This window comes from Peromyscus californicus, unplaced genomic scaffold (genome assembly GCF_007827085.1).
Source record: "Peromyscus californicus insignis strain IS unplaced genomic scaffold, ASM782708v3 Scaffold_5__1_contigs__length_169319896, whole genome shotgun sequence".
Lineage (NCBI taxonomy): Eukaryota > Metazoa > Chordata > Mammalia > Rodentia > Cricetidae > Peromyscus > Peromyscus californicus.
In genome coordinates, this window is record NW_026294573.1 from 42195013 (window position 1) to 42217284 (window position 22272).

At 38.8% G+C, this 22272-nt stretch overlaps 1 protein-coding gene and 1 long non-coding RNA gene across 2 annotated transcripts in view; one reads left to right on the forward strand and one right to left on the reverse strand.

Moving 5' to 3' along the window:
- Eps15 (epidermal growth factor receptor pathway substrate 15) overlaps nt 1-22272 on the reverse strand; it is a 113728-nt gene that overhangs the window by 41460 nt on the left and 49996 nt on the right. The window contains 3 exon segments of the mRNA XM_052715063.1: nt 12698-12783; nt 18187-18343; nt 21536-21702. Coding sequence (XP_052571023.1) covers nt 12698-12783; nt 18187-18343; nt 21536-21702 — 410 coding nt within the window.
- LOC128096015 (uncharacterized) lies at nt 252-12308 on the forward strand. The gene is made up of 3 exons (XR_008213501.1): nt 252-944; nt 6621-6708; nt 11000-12308. It is a non-coding gene; the product is annotated as an uncharacterized LOC128096015 (long non-coding RNA).

Consider the following 22272-nt stretch of genomic DNA (forward strand, 5'->3'; position numbering starts at 1 on the left):
TTGTATGTCTCATCTTGTTGAAGTGAGACTTTGATATGCAGCACCAATCAGCTGTTTTGGATATGTAGGTATAATGATCTTAAGATTTGTATGGAAGAAAAAGGCACTCAAATAAAGCTACCTGTACATTGCTACTTTTAACTACTTGAGATGGCCATCTCACTAACCGTTTGTCAGATGGGTTGCAATGTGGGTCACGATGCCGTGGAGACTTTAAACAGTCCCTTACCATTCGAATCATTGTTGCAGTCTTCCTTCCATTCCTCAATGTATTTACTATGCAGAGGCCTCCCCCCACCTCCAACCCTTATCAAATTAGGTGAAATTGAAAAATAGAAAATCATAAGGGAGAAAAATCTGAAAATACAGCACAATTATGCCAGCTCAATCTTGGAAATGTTTCCCCCTCCTTATGTGAGCAGATGAGTGTTTTCAGTCCTGCTGCAGTATGTCAGAGATAAGTCACATGGAAATGTAGCGCCCGCCCCTCCAAGCTCCATCCTCCAAATCCTGAGAGACATTTCACACAAGGTCAATAACACTTCAGCTCCATTTCAGACAGCAGATAACAAAATAGAAAACATTATATAGTGTCGGAGAGTGCCACTGCAGACTTGAATGTGAATGTGCATAATTTAAATTCTTCCTGCTGCTCTTTTAACTCTTGTTTCTGACAGTGTCTGCTCAACCCTCTGCGCTGCTGTTAACTCCTGCTCCTCACAGTGCCTGTTCAGAAGATCAAGTGCACACCAGGAAAAGGGAGCTGTAAGCAGGCAGTGGGCTGACTGAACGCAGTGGAGACAGAAGAATGGCAAAGCAAAGGAAGCTCACTTGGTGAAAAGAGAAGAGAGATCACAAAGATTTGGGGCTTTTAGCAACAAGCATCTATCTATGAGGAAAATGGAGGATGGCTGAAGAGTACCAACTGCTGCTTATAACTTAAGGTATTTGGGGAGGGGAGCCATAGATATATCTCTAAACATATGCTGAAGACCAGTCTCCAAAATAAAATATAAGAATCTTTAGAAATCATTTCTTAGCTCAGAAATCAATAAAATTTAACTTCTAATTCATGTTTATCTAAGTAAAATTCTGGTCCCTTTAATAATTTCTTTTATGGTCAAGACTAAGAACCATAACATAGTACTAGCCAGACAATGTATGAAAATTAACTTAGATTATAATATCAGAAACACTGAATTGTTAGTCTGTTGTCTTGAAATAGCCCTTAACCTCTAATTACACTCTTGTTTTAAAAACATTTAAATATTCAGGCAGTAGTGGCACACATCTTTAATCCCAGCACTGGGGAGGCAGAGCCAGGCAGACCTCTGAGTTTGAGGCCAGCCTGGGCTACAGAGTGAGATCCAGGACAGACAACAAAGTTACACAGAAAAATCCTGTCTCGAAAAACCAAAAAAAATCTAAACATACATTTAGATGCTTGAAAATTGATTGACTGTATTTCTTACAGTCTTCCTTTCTTAAAAAAATGAACATATATTTTTTTCTAAAGGTAATATATAAATAACCAATAAAAACAGTAAAAAAAAATTTTATGTGATGCTGGATGGTGGTGGTGTACACCTTTAATCCCAGCACTTGGGAGGCAGAGGCAGATGGATGTCTGAGTTTAGAGGCCAGCCAGCACCCCAAAAATTTTATGTGTATTTTTATATAATTTTTATGCGTGCGCGTGCGTGCGTGTGTGTGTGTGTGTGTGTGTGTGTGTGTGTGTGTGTGTGTGTGTGTTCCTATGTATGTGAGTAGAAAGATGTATGCATTTTGAGGGGGAAGGGCCAAGGTAGATGGGCCTTCCCTGATCACTCTCCACCTTATATATATTGAGGCACAGTCTCTCGTTTGCACCTAGATCTTGCAGATATGGCTAGTCTAGCTAGCAGCTTGCTCAGGGGATACTCCATCTCTGCCTCCCATACAGAGATTACAGGCAGACCACCATACCTACCCAGCATTTATAATGCCCCCCAATATACTTGCTTCTATATTACCTAATAAGCCATCTCTACAGCCCTCAAGCATTCTTCTTAATATACTTCAAAAACTATTCAAGGCTCTGCACCACAATTAAAAGTGATATATTCAGTTTCTCAAGCAGCTTTCAGTATATTATATGAATAAAGAAGTAATTTCCAGAAAAGGGGAAAGAAATTACCCTAATCATACATCCTTTACTTAGACTATCTCTATGCCTTTACCCACTCCCACATGCTTGCATGTCCTGAGATCCACAGTACCAATGCTACAGACAGGAAGGGACAGAACTCCTGGCATTTGAAAGGCTGGCAGTTTTGATTCTGTGTACCTTCACATTGGACTCATCAAGGAAAATAAGGCTCAAACTAGGCTTTTAGATATCCACAGTGGGTAACTGCAGAAACTTAACATGGAGTGGTCAAACGCAAGGGCAGTCAGGTTAAGAAAACCCGAGGTCACAATTTACTTCTATTTTTCCAGGCTCAGTTTTATAGGGAGGACAGAGGGAACCATCTGTCTTAACTCTGATACGATGCCAAAAGTATCATGGACAGGATTAAGTCACTTTCCACATCCTTCCCAGATACATATTTATTGCCAAATTTCTGAACATAGCATCCATCATTTTCTAAAACTAAAAATCATTAGAAACTAGAAAGCTTGTAAAAAGTCACAAAACTGTATTTTTTCAGTCTTGGTATTTCTTGTGAAACTCCTTTAGGTGCAATTTAAATTTAAAAATGTTAATACTAAGAAACGTAACTATTAATTTATATTACAAGTGAAGGGAAGCATGCTACTCTCATTAAATAATCAGTGAGGTGCCTAAATTTGAGAGTAAGAAAAACAAACCCCAGAAGACCTGGATTCTAATTCCAGCCTGCTATGAAACTGCCTTTCTAACAGAGGCCAAGTCTTATTCTTCATGTGTGAATGTTGGTATGATCATTATCTTGAGTTAGGATAGTAAAATACACATGATGGAAGATACAAGCTTTGAGTATTAGTTGTACTTAAACAATGTTGATGGAATACTTTTTAAACCTGTAAAAAGGACTTATGGTTACAAGGTAAGATCAGAAAACCCATCTAAGGGATGGAGCTGGAGCTCAGTTGTACAGAGCTTAAGACACATGCATGAGGCAGGTGCCATCCCCACTAAGGGACGGGAAGGAAGGAGAGAGGGGATAGGATGGATGGAGGGAAGGAGATAGACAGATACATTTAAAATGCTGAAAAGAAAAACTGCCAATGAAGAATTCTGTACCTGCAGGCATGGCAGACACCATGGAACCCCCCAGCACTTGGTAGGCAGAAGCAGACAGATCTCTGTGTGTTCCAAGCAAGTCCCAGGCCAGTAAGAGCTATTAAGTTAGATCTGTCTTTAAAACAAACAACAACAACAAAAATCCTATACCTGACAAAACTGGCCTTAAACTATTTTCAAATAAACAAAAACTAGGAGGGCTGTCCTATAAGAAATGATAACACGAGTCCTTCAAACGAAAGCATGACAGGCTTATTATATATGACAATGTAAAGGTTTTTGGTAAAGGTAAACACACAAGCAAATACAAGAAATGGCTCTATTATAATTGATTCAAAACTTCATTTTACACTTTCTATAAGATTTAAATGATAAAAGCATTAAAAACTGTATGTCTGTTAATAGAAACACAATCTATAAACATATTATCTATAAACTAAAAGGACCAGAGTTTTATATGTGACTAAAATAGGTTATATATCAATTTCAACCAAGTTCAGACTGGGAGCTAGGGCTGTAATTTAGTTGGTAGACTTCATGTAGCTTGCATGAAGCCCTAGGTTTAATCAACCCAGTACAGGATTAAACTGGACACCCTGACACTCACACCTGTAATCCCAGCACTCAGGAGGTAGAGGCAGAGGTTCAGAAATTCAAGACCATCCTCAGGATAGCAAGTCTGATGTCATACTAGGCTATGAAAGACCATGTTTCAAAATAAAAGAGGGTCTAGGTGGGAAGCTAAGTGGAGCTGGTCAGGATGCTCATGGATGCTCAGGCATGCAGCCTGTCACATCTGCCAACATGTTAGCTGTGTCTCTCTTCTTGCTTAGGGTTCTTTATCACTATGTGGAGTCGACCACCCCAAGGAGCAGAACTAAAAGTGACATTTTCGCCGGGCGGTGGTGGCGCACGCCTTTAATCCCAGCACTCGGGAGGCAGAGCCAGGCGGATCTCTGTGAGTTCGAGGCCAGCCTGGGCTACCAAGTGAGTTCCAGGAAAGGCGCAAAGCTACACAGAGAAACCCTGTCTCGAAAAACAAAAACAAAAAAACAAAAACAAAACAAACAAACAAAAAAAGTGACATTTTCTTCACCCCAGAGTTTCAGGACATGGTCTAAGGTAATATAGAGGTGGTAAGGTGCCTTCATCCTGGACTTCATGTCTCCTACCCATCACAGAACAGAGCAACTACACCTAAACTTTCACAATATTTATTTCTCCAAAGTCTTTTTTTTTTTTTTTTTTTTTGGTTTTTCGAGACAGGGTTTCTCTGTGTAGCTTTGCGCCTTTCCTGGAACTCGCTTTGGAGACCAGGCTGGCCTCGAACTCACAAAGATCCGCCTGCCTCTGCCTCCCGAGTGCTGGGATTAAAGGCGTGCGCCACCACCGCCCGGCTCCAAAGTCTTTCTTAAGTCTACAGAACAAGAAGCTGATACTGAATAGGGACTACTATAGGGCTACTTTCCTTTCTACTCTTTCCCCCCTCACAAAAAATATACACACATACATTAAACTGTCCAACTTTGGAAGATTAAAGTTATGGAGATTATTGGTAGCAGTAACAAATGTATTTAATGTCATTTAAAATGTACACTGAAGCTGAGTGTGGACTATACCTGTAGTCCCAGTTACTTGGAAGGCCAAGGCGGGAGGATTCCAAGTTCAAAGCCTGAATGGACAAATACATAGGGAGTTTTAGATCAACCTTCCTTCCTTCTTTTTTTTCTTTTCTTTTCTCAAGGTAGGGTCTCACTATGTAGCTCCAGCTATCCTGGATCTCACTAATTGGACCAGGCTGGACTCACAGAGATCTGCCTGTCTCTGCTTCCCAAGTTATGGGATTAAAGGCGAACGCCACTATGCCCAACTCTGGAAAAAAAAAATGTTTTTAAAAAAGAGCTGGAGATATACAGCCCAGTGGTTCTTGAGCACTCACAAAAACTTCAGGATTGATCTCCAGCATTAAAACAAAAGACAACATGTAAAATGGTTAAAATGAAAAATTTTACCGTATATACATCAATGATTAAAAATTAATGTAAAAGAACAAGAAAGCAAAGGTGAGACTTTCTCGAACCAAGCATCAGAGACGGTCATAAGTGAGCGTCAGCACTTGGTAAACACAGAGCTGCAGCACACAGCAAATGCTGAGCCCTGGAGGTTTCCAGACCAGGCTGAGTCTTTGTTTCTGAGCTGTGAATGACAGGATTTAACAATATGACTCTTCTTTCCTTTTTGGCTTGTGTGAAAGAGAGGAAGCAGAGGCTTTTATTACTCAACAGCTGACAACAATTGCTGGAGAGACAACCTAACAGTCTGACTCCTTCTTTTGGAAACTGTTACAAGTCTAGAGTTAGACTAGAGTAATAACTATACACAGCTGATGACAAGTTTAGCTCTGCATTCAAATGAGTCTAAACGTTAGGGATCTCTTTATTCTGAGTCGGTTAAAAACTAAAGTTTGAGGACAGACACTGATTTTTACCTTAGGTTTTTAATTTCTCTAAAATTAAAGTTAAACCCCTATTTATAATCTGTTGGAAAAATAAACATTAATTATAAAATAGTAAGATAAATGCTGTAAACATTTAAGAGTGTATGATATATGTGGACAATTAACTTTCTTAGTTCTGGGCTGGTCTTTTTTTTTAATTTATTTTTTATTTTATGTGTAATGAATGTGGGACACAGGGGTGTGGGAAGTATACATGGGCACTACATGCGTGCAGGTGCCTGCAGAGGCCAGAAGGGGGCTTCCACTACCATCCTGGAACTGGGGTACAAGCTAATGTGAGCCACCCGATGTGACTGCTATGAAGGGAATCCAGATTCTCTACAAGACCAAGGGCTCGCAAGCACTCCACCACCACTCTAGACGGGAGGCTGGCTGCTTCAATAAGCTTTATTTTCCTTCTTGAAGAGTAGGAGAACACATCCATGGGCATAAATTATTGAAAATAGATCCTAACTGCAATTTGACAAGACACACTTTGGGAGTATGGCTTATATAAAACCAAAGCACCTTTAGTAGTAGGACCCAAAATTAGATGATACATTTTTTGAATGTTTGAAGAAATGTTTGTCTTTCAAATAAAAAATAATTCAGTTGTCATTTTTATCCATAAGGATAAAACTATGATGAGAAACAAAAACCCTGAGTTTGGTTTTCTGAACTATTTTATAGGTATAGTAAAGTTGCTGACCTAGATTAATTTACATTACACCTAGAAAAAAATCCAACATGATGTCTGGCACATAATGGGTGCTAAATATACTTCAGGAGCTATTATTAGGATCAGTCTATTATTAGTATAAAACCACATTTATTGTTTTGTTTGTTTTATTCAAACAGGTTCTTACTATGTAGCCTTGGCTGTCCTGGAACTCAATAGATGAACCAAGAACTCACTTGCTTCGACCTTCCCAGTGCTGAATTAAAGGTGTGTGCCACCATGCTGAGTTATTTACTGGGTTTTAGAAGTGGCAATGAAGTGTACAAACTGTTGACACTTGGCTCTTACGTTGGTGGAGACTAGGACTCTTAAATCCCCCAGATGCTAAAAGTTCTTCCCCCGCACCCCTGAAAAAAAAAAAAAAAAAAAACAGGGTCTCTCTACATAGCCTGACCTTCCTAAACTCACAAAGATCCACCTGCTGCCTCTGCTTCCCAAGTGCTGGGATTAAAGGTCAGCACTCTCAAACCAGAACCTAAAATTTCTTGACAGATGTTTTGTTTTTCCAAACAGACTGTAATACATCTTAAAATTTACTGCTTTACTGTAAGATATAAGTGTCCCTCAGTAAGCAACCACAACCACAAAATATATGTAATTAAAAGTTATCATGCCGGGTGGTGGTAGTGCACGCCTTTAATCCCCAGCACTTGGAGACAGAGCCAGGCAGATCTCTGTGAGTTTGAGGCCAGCTTGGTCTACAGAGCGAGGTCCAGGACAAGCACCAAAACTACACAAAGAAACTCTGTCTTGAAAAACCAAAAAGAAACAAGGAAATTTTAATGTTTTATTTACTTTACTATATTCAAATAATATTACAGCATGTAATAAATCTAAAAAATATTATTGAGATATTTTACATTCTTTGCTGATACTTTGAAATTAATGTATTTTACACTAATAGTCCATAATAGTCTTAATCTGGACCAGCCTATTTCAGTTTTATCACTGGTGAGGCAGCCAGAAGTGACACTTTCTAGTGTCAGTACCATGGAAATGCTAGAGCCTGTCAGACTGGCTCATATATGCAAAAGAGCTCCACATTCTTTTTTGGTACTATAAGCAATGATCTCTCCAAATCTAATGGTTTCTAGTGGTAACTGAATAAAACTAAATCAAAAGCCTAATTTTAAAAATTCAAGTCATATATAAGGCTCTCTTAAAGAAAATCAACTTTTCTTTTTTTGAGATAGGGTCTCACTATGGAGTCCAAATTGGCTTTGAACTTGTGATCGGCTTTTAGTGTTCTGGAATTACAGGCATGGACCACTATACACCACTTGTAAAAACTTCTAAAAGATAACCTATGAACTTAATCTGTACTAGTTATTTACTGCTGCACAATGAAACACACACATGTGGCCAACAATTATCCCTGTGAGTTGGCAATTCAGAAGGCTCTCTCCTTTCAGGCTAGATTCTACCTCGGTGGTCAGAGCTTGCTCAGTGTGCATAAGGCCCCATCCAACAAGCACTGCAAAGGAGCAAACAGCTCCTGTGGCAGACAGGACTCAGGTGCCCCCAAGAGGTGACAGCCAGATGTTGTTGGCAGAGTTTGGGGCTAAAAGATCCATTTCCAGGGCGTCAAAAGTTGTTATTGTTTTATATCAGTTCTTGAATATAAACAAGACAGAAGCCTATATATATTGAGGAACATATTGACATGGGCATGGCCATGCCTAGACCAATGTATCAGCTCCATGGAAAACTGGCAAATCCACCCCACCCCAGTCCACCCTGTGAAGCTCAGAGGGATGGAAAAGCCTTCCTCTAGGCCTCAATTTTACCACCTGCAGACTGTTCCTACCAAGATTAGCTAGACCCAATCAATTCCTTGTACAGCTGTATAAAATAACCCTGCCTCCTTGTTCAACTGTGCATAGTAACTGTCCCCTTGTGCAGGTGTTTGTAATAATCCCACCTCCTGATCAACTGCACGACACACTCAGCTCCTAGGTGCTGTGGCTTCTCTATCCAAGAGCCCAGCCCACCCAACCCCAGCTTTTCAGTCTCTAGAGGTCCCTGTGTACCTGTCTTTTCTTCATTCCCTCACTGCCCCAGTCAGGTCAATCCCTGGGGCTGTGCAAAGACATGGCACTGACAATCTAGCCACAATGGTCCCAGCCTGTCTTCAGTAGGGAAAAGAACTCATTCAGCTATTCAGACAGTATTTACTGAGCAACTATTCAGTAAGTCTTATGTGCTAAGGTATGAGCTGAGGATTGAAAAGACAACTGATAACTTGTACTGACTCACCGTGTTCTCAGCATCTATATAGTGTTTGCATTTCCATTTTAGAGATGAAGAAACTCTGATACAGTTAAGTAAACTTGACCAAGTCAGGCTAGTAGGATGGCTTAGTGAGTAAAAGCACTTGTGGCCTAGTGTGACAAGAGTTTGATCTCCAGGACAAACATGGCGGAAGAAGATAAAAAGACACAAGTTGTCCTCTGACCTCCATGTGCACATACCACACCACACACTAAATGAATGCGGGGGGGGGGGGGGGGGGGGGGGAGATAAATTTGACAAAATGATGTCAGATAATCTGGAGATCTGGTCAAGAGTTCTACCACCTAAATCCTATACTGCATGGCCTCATCTGCAATAAGACACAGGAGCTGGAAAGGTGGCTCAGTGGGTAAAGGCACTTGCAGCCAAGCCTGACCACCAGAGTTCTATCCTGCAAGGTGGGTATCCTTTGACCTCCACCCATACTTTGTGCATGCATGCTTGTATACATGTATATGCATCCTCATGCCCCTAGAATAAATAATTTAAAAACTGTTAAATCAAGATAAAGCTTCTTCCTCTTCAGGGATGTTGTAAAAATTCAAAAAAAGAATTCGTATAAAGTGGATATAGCACAATCCCAATAACTATTATAATTACCTATCTTGTTTATTGGTCCAAAACTAAGATAACAAATAGGCCTGACAGGATGTGGCTTTTGCTTCCTTATGTTTTTGCTAAAAGGACAGACAAGAAGGAAGTAGAAGCTAGCAGAAGTCAAAATATTAACTCCTGCCTCAGCATAAATTACCATAACCACATTATCCAAGTGACTAAAGTAGTCTCAGTTTCTTGCACCTTTCATCTGTCAAGAACTTCTCACAGGGGGCTAGAGAGATGGTTCAGTGGTTAAGAGTACAAGCTGCTCTTGCAGAGGATCTACGTTCCATTCCCAGCACCCATAACTGCCTATAACTCCAGTCCCACTGGGACCCTACACCTTTGGCCACCACAGGCACCTGATTCACATGTGCATATTCCACACACACATAATTAAAAATAAAATAAATCTTTAAAAAAAAACCTGCCCCCAAAAAACCCCAGAACTTTTCTGAGGCATTTTACTTTCAGAGTAAGGATTCTTACAGGATCCATGAACAGCTTTTAAGAACTGGCTAAGCATGGGGGTGTACACCTATAGCCCTAGCACTCAGGAGGCAGAGGCAGGTGGAAAATCTGTGAGTTTGAGGCCAGGCTGGTCTACATAGCGAGTTCTAGGCCGATTAAGGCTACACAGAGAGACCCTGTCTTGAAAAAATAAAAATAAGAAATAAACGGATCAAGTTTCTAGAAGTAGAAAGAGCAACTGGCAACCTAAAGATTTTAAGAACAGCTTAACAAGAGATATTTAACTTGGGACATAAAGCACGAATACATGCTTACAGTGTTAAAGGTATATCTAGGCAAATGAGAACAGTAAAATCAGAGACAATGAATAATGCAAGAGGTGGCAGACTGAGGTGAGAGGTAATATGCCCACCTGCATTATGTGGTTAGAGGAAAGGGATTAGCATAGTTTGAATGTGAATGTCCTTACAAGCTGTTAGATGTCTTAGATGGTATTGCTATTTGGAAGTTGTGGGAAGTCTGGTGTGGCTGGAAGAGTTGGGTCACTAGGAGTGGGCTTTTGAAAGTTATAGCCCAGCCCCACTGCCAATGTAGTCTGCCTTCTGGTCTGGTGGCTGTATGAGAAGCTCTACAACAGATTCTTGCTTCGGTGGACAGAGCCACTCCCACCATCCAACTTGCTTTGCTAGGATGGACTGAACCCTCTGAAACTGTGAGCCAATATAAATCCTTCCTCCCTTCAGTTGCTTCTGTTATGGACTTCCTCAATGAGAGGAGAAGTGACTAATACAACGATAGAGCAGAAGTGAGAGGTTGATTACAGCACTCTGCTTAGTGCTGAAGGTAGAAAGTGCAAAAATACAGTATCTGTTCTTAAGAAGTTTTACACTGTCAGAGGAGATAAAATGCTGTGGAAAGTGTCTAAGAAGAACGGTCAGGATGATAGGGGAAACGCTATGGGTTCTTTGTTGTTGTTGCGTTTTTTTCTTTTCTTTTTTTTTTTTCTTTTTTTGAGACAAACTCAGTCTCTCTATGTAGCCCTGGTTGTCCTATACCAGGCAAACTTTGAACTCAGAGATCTGCTTGCCTCTGCCTCCTGAGTGCTCGAATTAAAAGTGTACACCTCTGTGCTCTGCAGGAGAACATCATGAAGGAAGAACCCTTCATACCTCGATAAAAAACAAAAATGGGATTCAACTAAGGACAGGGAGCTACTGAGGGGTCTGAGTGGTATATCCTATGTCAATCGGAAGTCTTTGGAATTAAACATCTTCATCTCTAAACCAATGAAAGGGCCAGTGAGACGGCACAATGGGTAAGGAACTTGGTACCAAGCCTGACATCCTAAGTTGAATCCTCAGGACCCACCTGGTTGGAGGAGAGAACTGACTCCAGAAAATTGTGCTCTGATCTTTCCATATGCACCACAGTGCATTCACATACATGTGTGCACACATAAATACATAAATAAAATAAATAAATGGTAAAAAAACAAACAAACAATAAAGGTGGAATCTTCTGTCAGAAAGCAATTTAGTAAACATCACATATACTGTTTGAATTCTTTCCTGTTTCATAGTTATACACATTCATTCTAATATATTATAAAGACTCAAAGACAAAAATCTCAAGAGTGAAAACTTTTGTACAGAAAAAATTTTCATTCATAATAATGAAAGGCTAGGTATATAATAAAATATTCTAAAGACTTGGTGATCTAACGCCAACTTAAAAAACTGAACTCTAACCAATATCGTTTTGGTATAGGTAGATGAGTCCTATTGTGACATGGTAAGGTGAAAATGAAAGTGAATGCAAGTTTGCCTATGTTACAGGTCTCATTTAAAACAAAATATTTGGACAAATGTCACTTCATATACAAATGTATCACACACTGATAAAATGTGACTACAACCTAAATGAAGGTTTTAGAACTCTTTAGCTTTTATAAGATAGTCAAAAAAATGTTAAACATGCTCCTCATAGGTTATTAGTTATCATTCACTATATAGAACAGCCATAATATCATAATTACGAAAGCTTGGTAAAAGTTCAACTGTCCAAATGTAACAAATATTAGAAATGGCAACAAAAGTAGAGTATTTTATCTATGGTGCTCTAATTCCTATGCAAATAACTATAAAGGCATTTTATACATTAAACAACTGTGCAAGTCAAGAAAGCAAGTGTAGAACAATGAAGACTGTGTCTGTCCAACATCAGCTTGAGAGGCACAGAGACAACTATTTTCCTATATAGTCATTTAAATGTTAATACACACAAAAACAAGCAAGACTGTTTAAGGAAGCATTTACAGGCCCTGTGAAAATCAAATCTAAACATCATTATAGACACAGTAACCCAATGTTTACTTCCATTTTGAACCAAAGTAATAAAAAGGTATAGATATGTGTGTGAGCGTGTATAAAATCAAGAGGCCAACAGTGAGCATCTTCCTCAATCACTTGCCTTATATTTGATTTTTTTTTTTTTTTTTTTTGGTTTTTCGAGACAAGGTTTCTCTGTGTAGCTTTGCGCCTCTCCTGGAACTCTCTTTGGAGACCAGACTGGCCTCGAACTCACAGAGATCCACCTGGCTCTGCCTCCCGAGTGCTGGGATTAAAGGCGTGCGCCACCACCGCCCGGCTTATATTTGATTTTTTAAAAAAGCATTGATTCCATTTAAGCAGAAATATGGTGTTTAATTAAATAAAGTAGCATTTATCAAAATGTGCATTAGAAATGAGGATGTTATGTAATACACATATATTGTACATATAAAATATAAAATCTGTATGTGTACCTATAAAGTCAGCTATAATTTTACTTTACATACCTCTGCAGGTCAACTATTTCATTGTTAAGGGTATCTAGTTCCTTAATAGCAGAGAAATCTGCAACAGGACTTGATCCTACGATGGTCTAAAAACAAAATTCACAGTTATACATTGCTACTATAAATGATACTCACTCAAAATGCTAAAGCTATACAGGGCAACAAGATATTCCACTTTACTACATTATTAGCACTTTCAATTCTTTTAATAAAGTACTTTGCACAACTATATATACATATTGTAATTATTTGTATATTAAGACAATTCCCTTACATCCTCCAGAAAGCTATTATTCAATAATATGAACCCACACCTCAGATCCCACTGCCTTTGTCACATGATTCTATTTTATCCAGAATTCTGCAGTAAATAAAACACATGCTAGATCAGAAATGAATTCCTCTAACATCCACTAAGATGTGTTATTTATCAGCAAGAGGGATGATGATTTATTTCCATTTACATCATTCGGCACAGAATAAGTACACAAATTCTGTTGAATCTCAGAATTATAATGGTAGTTGATTTTATTCAATTCAACAAACACTAACTTTTGTTAAATGCTTTTATTATCTACAACCTAAAAGCAACTAACCAAGTGCTCAAACATGTTCTGTAATAACTACTATCACCACATATGTAATTCTATATATATGAAATCTTTCTTTTGTTATTTTTTGGTGTGTATTAATGTTGTTCTGGGTTTTTTTTGTAAAGAAACCTTTAATATTTTGTGTGTGTGTGTGTGTGTGTGTGTGTGTGTGTGTGGCGTGTGCATACTACAGAGAGGCCAGAAAAAGGCATCAGATCCCTTGTTCTGGGTGTTTGTAAGCAGTCTGACATGGATGCTGAGAGTCAAACTCCAGTCCTCTGCAAGAGCAGTACACTTAACTGTTAAGCCATCTCTCCAGCCCATTTTTGTTTTTTTTGAGGCAGGGTCTCATCTACCCAAGATGGCTCTTAAACTTGCTATGGAGACAATGTTGACCTTGACTTCCTGATCCTCTTGCCTCTACCCACAAGTACCGGGATTACATGGGGCACCAGTAAATCCAACACAGTTTTCTTTTAATAAGGATGATATCAGAATTGGTTACCAAATGGTACTTATATAGATACAAATTCTAGGTTTAATCTAGATTCTGTTATTTTGTTAACTATATCCTCTTCACTGGAAAAGTGGAGAAATAAATCTCTGCCCTGCCTAATTAGGTCAAATGAAGTAACTTTCTTTTCTGAACTCCCCTTGACGTCCTGTTTAGCTTTCTAAAGTCAGAACAAGAGGATAACTGCTCCTTTAAAAACCTGATTTATATACACTATTACAATCGGATTAACAAATAACAGAATCATCAGCTTTTAGAAATGGTAAAACTGAAACTTGAATGTGTGAGACCTAAGATATATTAGTGGCCTTCTTAGCAGAACATCAAACTGAGTGCTAACACTAATGCTGTGAACTTCATGTGTCACCAACTCACACAGCAGAAGAGATCTGAAAGTTCCATAATACTCCACTTATACAAACATTAAAATTTACTACGCACTGGTAAGCCCATTAATCAGTAAAAGTAACCTGAATGGTGGATCATTGGGGGAGGTGAGTCATAACTAAATTTAGAGCTAAGGAAACAGACCAAGCGACTGCTCAAAAGTCTTCTGATTAAATACAACCGTCATTTCATAACATGACCTTTGGCATCTGTATGCCAAAATAACTTAGAACACCATGCTAAAAGTAAACTTGGTAAACAGGTTAATAAAATTTGACAAATAATTTCTTCTATTTTTTTTTAATGTCACGCTGCCTGCTAGTACTGAGCTGTTCTATCAGTGTTAAAACTCATCTATATAGATTCAATTAATTAAGCTTCAAATTTTATATGAATTACAACTTTACATCAAATATACTTCTTTTGGAGGGGCAGTTAAGACAGTGCTTTCCTAGGTAGCCCAGGCTACTCTTGAGCTCACTATGTAGCCTAGGCTAGCATTAAACTTCTGTAAACCCCTGTCTCAGCCTCTGGAGTGCTGAGGTTACTGGTGTACACTGCCATGATGATTCTCAAAAATACTTAACTGTTTTAGTAAACCCCACTAATATACAGACCTTTATTGATGCTATATTAAATTAAGAATTTTAAAGCAGATTTCTTCATGAGACAGTTATTCACTAAGTTTTAGATGTATTTAAACTTGACCTATGGGTTAGGATGAGTCAGACAGTCAGGCAGGTGAAAAAAAAATGAAAAAATAGAACTTGATCTCATTTTCATCAACAAGATTAACTTTTATCACTTAAATGCCACTGAGAAATGTTCTATCAGAGGTGCAAGTATACCAGGAAACACATGGCTTCCACCTCGTCTGTCATTACAACTTTAAAGAGTGGATCACATTTGACAGTCTTTGCTATTAAAATACCAACAGGCAAGAAGATAAAGTTAAACAAATTGGTTTAACTGAAAACAAGTTAGGAGGTAATAGCTTTATATGACTAAAATGACATGCAAGCAAATATGGAAAAGGTCAATTAAAGTTATGTATAGCATATGCGGGTACATAAAGAAAAATGTAGTATGCCCTTCTTTAAAAATTATTTTATTCATTCACTTAATTTTGAATTATTTTTTATGTGTATGGGTGTTTGCCTGCTTACAAGTCTGTGTACCAAGGGTGTGCTTGGTGCCTGTGGGGACCAGAAGGCTTTGGATCCCAGGGAACTGGAGTTACAGACGGTTGTAAGCTGCCATGCCTGTGAGCTGGGAATCAAACCCAGGTCTTCCGGAAGAGCAGCCCGTGCTCTTAACTGCTAAGGCATCTGTCCACACACTTCCTTATTAATTTGTATGTGTATGAGTGTTCTGCCTATATGCATGTAAGTGTACCATGCACATACAGTGCTGGTGGAGGCCAGAAGAGGGTGTCAGATCCAACTGCTTTCCCTGGAACTGGAGTGGCAGACAGTTGTGAAGCCACCATGTGAGTGCTGGGAACCAAACCTGGATCTTTTCAAAGACCAGTCAGTGCTCTTAACTGCTGAGCCATCTCTCTAGCCTCACATGCACCCTTACAAATATTTTCTCTCACGTTGTTTTGTGCATTTCATAAAAGCCTCACCTTAGTGATTTTAAGTATAGTAAGGAGTCCAGGGAAGGCAAGCCACTGTGCATGCAAGTATCAAGTGACACATGACAAAAGCATGCTGATCAACTGTTTTCACTGTTTATCAACTTTTCTGGATAAAAAAAACACTCTAATTTCAAAATAGATCATGTCAATAAACTGTAGTGCTAAAATACAACAAAGACAGCATAAAATAAAGCTCTAACCTTGAGAGAGAGGAGAGTTAAGAAACTGACAGTACAAGAAAGGCGAAAGCAGAGTGCTGCAGAATGGAAAAAACAGTCCAAACTAGAAAAAACACAGAAAGGAGGAGAGCAATATTCAAAACAGATTAGTTGAAGCTACCAAAAAAAAAAAATCGCAGTACCTTTTTTTTTTTTTTTAAAATAAACCAGATAATAAGGAAAAAAGAAATTTGAAAGTAAGCACAAATTTTAATATTTTTGGTTAATAGATAAGGCAATAGTTATAAAATACCAAGACCAACAGTTATAAAATATTTCAATGAGTCTGGCACCAAGAGATAAGCATACCTTAGCATGCTCTAGTGAATGCAAGTCTGAGACGTCTACTAATTACAAACTATGTTAACAGATACAACCTCAAGGGTCTATTAACATGCAGATTCTAAGAACAGACAAAATTGATTCAGTAATTTCTGTTCTTTTGGAAATTAGAGTGGGTGAGAGTTTCAGTCTACAATGCTATACAGCTGAGATACAGAACCGAGCAGAAGAGCCTAACTATAAATCAGTACCCTTCATCTCTCTGTGCAGCCTCTCGACACCCTAGGGAGCCCATGTCATACACCCAAAAGTCTAAAAAAACTCACAAAGTACAAAAATTGATTCATAGAACTAATTCTTGGGACCTGGCAGTGGTGAATTTCATTTAGTTTACTTGGGGAGGGAGAGGGTCCATTTTTTACTTTTGTTAAGTTAAAATGGTATTTTTAGCTATGTTACAAAATGAAGCAATCAAAACGTTCTACTGGTACTTGAAAGAAAATTCTTAATAACACACATTTGACAGCTCCTGTTATTTACCACCCTGAAAAATCACTACAACACTGTTTATATTATAGGTGAAAAAGGGTTTAAAGATAAAAGTTTAAGCCGGGCGGTGGTGGCGCATGCCTTTAATCCCAGCACTCGGGAGGCAGAGCCAGGCGGATCTCTGTGAGTTCGAGGCCAGCCTGGGCTACCAAGTGAGTTCCAGGAAAGGCGCAAAGCTACACAGAGAAACCCTGTCTCGAAAAAACCAAAAAAAAAAAAAGATACAAAGTTTAGGTGGGATGTTTTATTTTATTTGGGTTGCTGCACTGCCCAGGATAGCCTTGAACTTGTGCATTCAAAATTCTTTAGCCTCGGCCTATCCAGAGCTGAGACTACAGTTTCAAACGACAGCTGGTTATTTAGTTTGAAAAGGAACTAAATCCATCATATGAAAGTCTTTTGCCGGACGGTGGTGGCACACGCCTTTAACCCCAGCACTTGGGAGGCAGAGCCAGGTGGATCTCTGTGAGTTCGAGGCCAGCCTGGGCTACCAAGTGAGTTCCAGGAGAGGCGCAAAGCTACACAGAGAAACCCTGTCTCGAAAAACCAAAAAAAAAAGTCTTTTGGAAAGGTCTACTGCAGACCAAGATATTGTAAATGTGCTATATTAAAAAGGATTTCTAGATAAGGAAGAAAAAAATTTCAAAGTACAACATGGTTAAAATGAAGATGTTTTGAAAATTTCTACTGCTGACCAGAAACCCAACTAACATGTAGACTTTTAGATATGAAGTCCAGCTGTATACTTAAGAATGAAGGATCATCCTATGGCAAAGAACACATACAGATATTCCTCAAAATACAGTTTTTCTTGAAGGCTATTTTGATGTAAAATCGATACTAAGCAATCACTATCTCCTAGATTTTGTTTCCAAATTTGTATTGTTTTCTGTAAGAGTGAAATGTAATAATTTAATTATTACAGCTAACATTCCCCCCCCCTTTTTTTTCATAAAAATTAACTAGCCATGGTGCATTCTTATAATCCTAGCATTTGGGAAGTGAAAGAAGGAAGGATCAGAAGTTCAAAGTAATTCTCAGCTACATAAAGTGTTCAATGCCAGGCTGGGCTATATGAGCCCCTGTTTCAAAAACCATCTCTTCAGTTTAATATAGTAAAGTACAGCTGTCCTATGAGTAAAGACTAATGGGGTGACAAGCTGCAGTTCAAGGATGCTAGAGACGGTATGCGAGCATGCTGACATATATACACTAAACCAACGGGAGTGCTCTGCCCTCCACCTCTGTGACTGCACACAGCACTTGTCTCTTGCTACCAGGCATGCAGGTCTTTGAAGTTATCTTACCTTTTGGAAACTAGACCGGTCTGATGGTGGAATCATCTCAGGAGTGAGGATATGAGGAGGATCGATGCCCTTTATTAACTTCTGATTGATTAAGTGAAAAGCCAAGGCAAACTGGTCTTTTGAAAGCTTCCCACAGTCCTTTGTGTCACACAGTGCCCTATACAAATACACAAAATAAACAGTACATAAGTGCTACGATTATTACTCCCAAAGTCCAGGAGAAAAAAAATACGATTTTAACATTTTAAAAATTAAAGGCGTGATGCACACCTTTAATCCCAGCACTTGGGAGGCAGAGCCAAGCGGATCTCTGTGAGTTTGAGGCCAGCCTGGTCTACAGAGCGAGATCCAGGACAGGCACCAAAACTACACAGAGAAACCCTGTCTCGAAACAAACAAACAAACAAACAAACAAAATCAGCTGAATTGAAAAAGACAGATCACAGCCTGTTCAAAACTCACATAAATGTTAAAGAGGCAGAACACATTAAAATGCTAAAAAGAAGTCAGGAGGTGGTGATGCACACCTTTAGTCACAGCACTGGGGAAGCAAAGAAGAAAGAAAAAAAAAAAAAGGCCCCCCAAGGCTCAGGAAACATCCCAGAAGAGAGTAAAAAGAACTTATGAGCAGGAAGATGGAAGGGGAGCTGTGGAGTTTTATCTCCTGGACTTGACATGGCTGTTGCATTCACAAACACAGCAGCTGTGGCTGCCTGTCTAAGGCTGAGCCCATCAGCTCTGCAGTATGGCTAAGAGAGGAAGGAGCACAGGTGGCCCCACCCTTGCCTGAGGTAGCTAATGGCTGCAGGGGAAGGGAAGTCATTTTTCTTCAATGAAGTAGTCACTGGCAAGTTGCACATGATCCAGTAAACAATACTACATGCAAGCAACCCTAATTAAGCTCAGGAGGTTATTAGAAAACAAACAAATAAAAACTTAAAAGTAAGGAGATATATTGTAAAGAACAACTCCAGAAAGTGGAAAGTGATAAAGGAGGGAACTGGAGTATGTGAAAGACCAATATATATAAAACTGTCAAATAATAAATTAAAAAAAAAACCTTAAGAGCACCAGAAAACAGAGTAAAACCTGTCAACTGAAAGGAGAGAACAAATGTTTCATTCTATTTGTCTTTTTTCTTCTTTTTAAAGCTCAGTTTTCTAAATGCTTAATTCTTTGAAAGTCAGTGTAGCCTGACGAAAAGACAGGGTATCAAGCCAAATGTGGAGTCCAGCTTTTCTCTTAACCTGGAACAAAAATTTTTGAGGTCTCAATCTTAGTTTCTTCATCTATAAGTAAAGATACCCTTTTTGTGAGGTACCTCAAGAAAGGTAATGTATGACTAAAGCCTGAGTATAGCACTAAACCCATTTGTAACAGTTACCTTTGTTATGTGTGTTTAACCTAGGCACTCAAAGGTTGCAGATTCAGTGATGCAAGTTTAATCTTTTCCAGTCTGAATACTCATCTCTCTCTTTTTTTTCATTTTTCTTTATTAAGAAATTTTCTACTCACTTCACATACCACCCACAGACCCCCCCACTCCTTCCGACACTCATCTCTCTCTTTTTTTTTTTCATTTTTCTTTATTAAGAAATTTTCTACTCACTTCACATACCACCCACAGACCCCCCCACTCCTTCCGATACTCATCTCTCTTAAGACAGACCTACTATGCTCTGCGCTCTTCTAAGGTTCTCTTTGCAACTTTTTGTGTTTGTTGCTTCTTAAAAACCTCAAGATAACATCAGTATAGTTAGCCAGGGTGGTGGCAGGCACAGGACAAAGCAATTTCATACACATTATTACATGTAATATGAAATGATTGCCAACAAACAAGTGTCATACAAATGTATAATATGCATACATCTTACAGGATTAGAGACATACACTACTATTTCTTTCTTTTTGTATTTAAATAAAAACCACTATCTTGTACAAACTTTACAAACAAAACCCCACCTAGTTAGACTAACGTAGTCTTTCAAATAAGCAACTGCCTAGACCAAAAGTCTATACACCTCAATGAACATATTCAATTCAATGAACACATAGAGCCATTCTGAAGCTATAGAATTCTGCTTATATGTTTATGCACAAAAAATTAAAAATCCACGACAGAGTTAAATCTGGAAACACAAGTTTTATACCTTCTTTTGTAACTCATCATGCATTTCTCATCCTTCCTCACCACCGTCTTTCCTGTTCGCCTACTTCATGCAGTATTTACTATTCCTGCATGTATATTTGTTTGCAGATGTACATGTATAAAGTACAAGCAAGGGGCTGGAGAGATTGCTCAGTGGTTAAAAGCACTAGCTGCTCTTCCAGAGGACCAGGGTTCAATTCCCAGCACCCACATGGCAGCTCACAACTGTCTGTAACTCCAGTTCCTGGGGATCTGGCACCCTCACACAGACACACATGCAGGCAAAACACCGATGCACATAAAATAAAAATAAATAAAATAAGGGACAGGCAAGGACCCACAAGAAGAACACGCAGGATTTTTCTTTCTGACATCAAGTAACCTCAATATTATACATCTATTTTCCTACAAAGATAAATGGCTAACAAAAATTTGTATATATAAAAAAATGGAGTACTATTCAGCTCTAAAGAAAAAAAAAAACTGTTTTTGAGACATGGTCTCATTTATTCCAGACTGGCCTTGAAGTCATGCTATAGCTGGGTAGGACCTCACTATTCTTGCATTTCTGTAAGTACTGGGATTGCAGCTGCATGCCACCACATCGATCTATGTAACACAAGGGATCAAACCCAGGCCCTCCAGCATGCTAGATAGGGACTCAACCAACTGAGCTCTATCTCTAGCCCCTAAAGGTACTACTTCTTTTTTTTTTTTTTTTTTTTTTTTCTTTTTTTGGTTTTTCGAGACAGGGTTTCTCTGTGTAGCTTTGCGCCTCTCCTGGAACTCACTTGGTAGCCCAGGCTGGCCTCAAACTCATAGAGATCCACCTGGCTCTGCCTCCTGAGTGCTGGGATTAAAGGCGTGCGCCACCACCGCCCGGCCGGTACTACTTCTTAAACTGTTTAAATGTCAGATACCTGGATTCTCTTAAGAACATCCTAAGAGTTTTTAATTGGTATAAACAAATGAAATGCTACGGTTTTTTTTAAATCTTATTCTTGAATTTCCATTCTTGAATTTTCGTTCATTATACACAATAATTCTTCAGATTTGAATTTTCTCTGTAAAAAATGAAACAAATACTAACCCATTCACAAAAACTAGTTAAAAAAATAAGAATGTATTAAAACTAGAGCTGATACAAAATCACATACATACACATTTAAAAAAAAAAAATCTATTAAAATAAAGTCTTACCAGATGTGGGCTAGTAAGGCAGAAGGTAAACCTGTTTTCAGGAAGGTTTCACGCACCTCCAGTCCAGATACATATCCATCCATATCCTTATCAGTTTTCAGGAAGATTTCATCATATTTAGCCTTTTCTGCAGGGGATACAACCCACTGGAGAGGGGAGAGAAGTTTCTGTCAAAATGAAACCAACTTTGAAATGATATTCTTTCAAACCCTAAGAATATCTGTCACCAATCTGAACAAATCCACAAATCTTGATGTCAGTGCACTGATTCCCACACATCACAACCAACCAGTATAAAGGGAAGGCAACAACAACATTACAAGTCATTAGAACTACATTTACAGGTGCCAATTTCACATTTTCTTTTAAGAAACCAGTAAACTCAAGCACAATTAAGCCCTGATCTATGAATTCCCATACTAACACCAGTATCTGGGAAAACCTGTATAAACAAATGATCTAGATAATCCCCAAGCTTCATTTTCTATAGTTTCATGCAGCATTCTTGAGCTAGAGCTGAGCTTGCACAGGCTGTCATTATAGTTGCCATTATACAACCTGACAAGAGACAGGTCAGAGGAAGCAAGAATTGATCAGAATTAGTAACGTGATCTGAAGAATCAAGAGTTAACTACAGATTAAAAACAATTTATTGGGGTTGGGGATTTAGCTCAGTGGTAGAGCGCTTGCCTAGCAAGCGCAAGGCCCTAGGTTGGGTTCTCAGCTCCAGAAAAAAA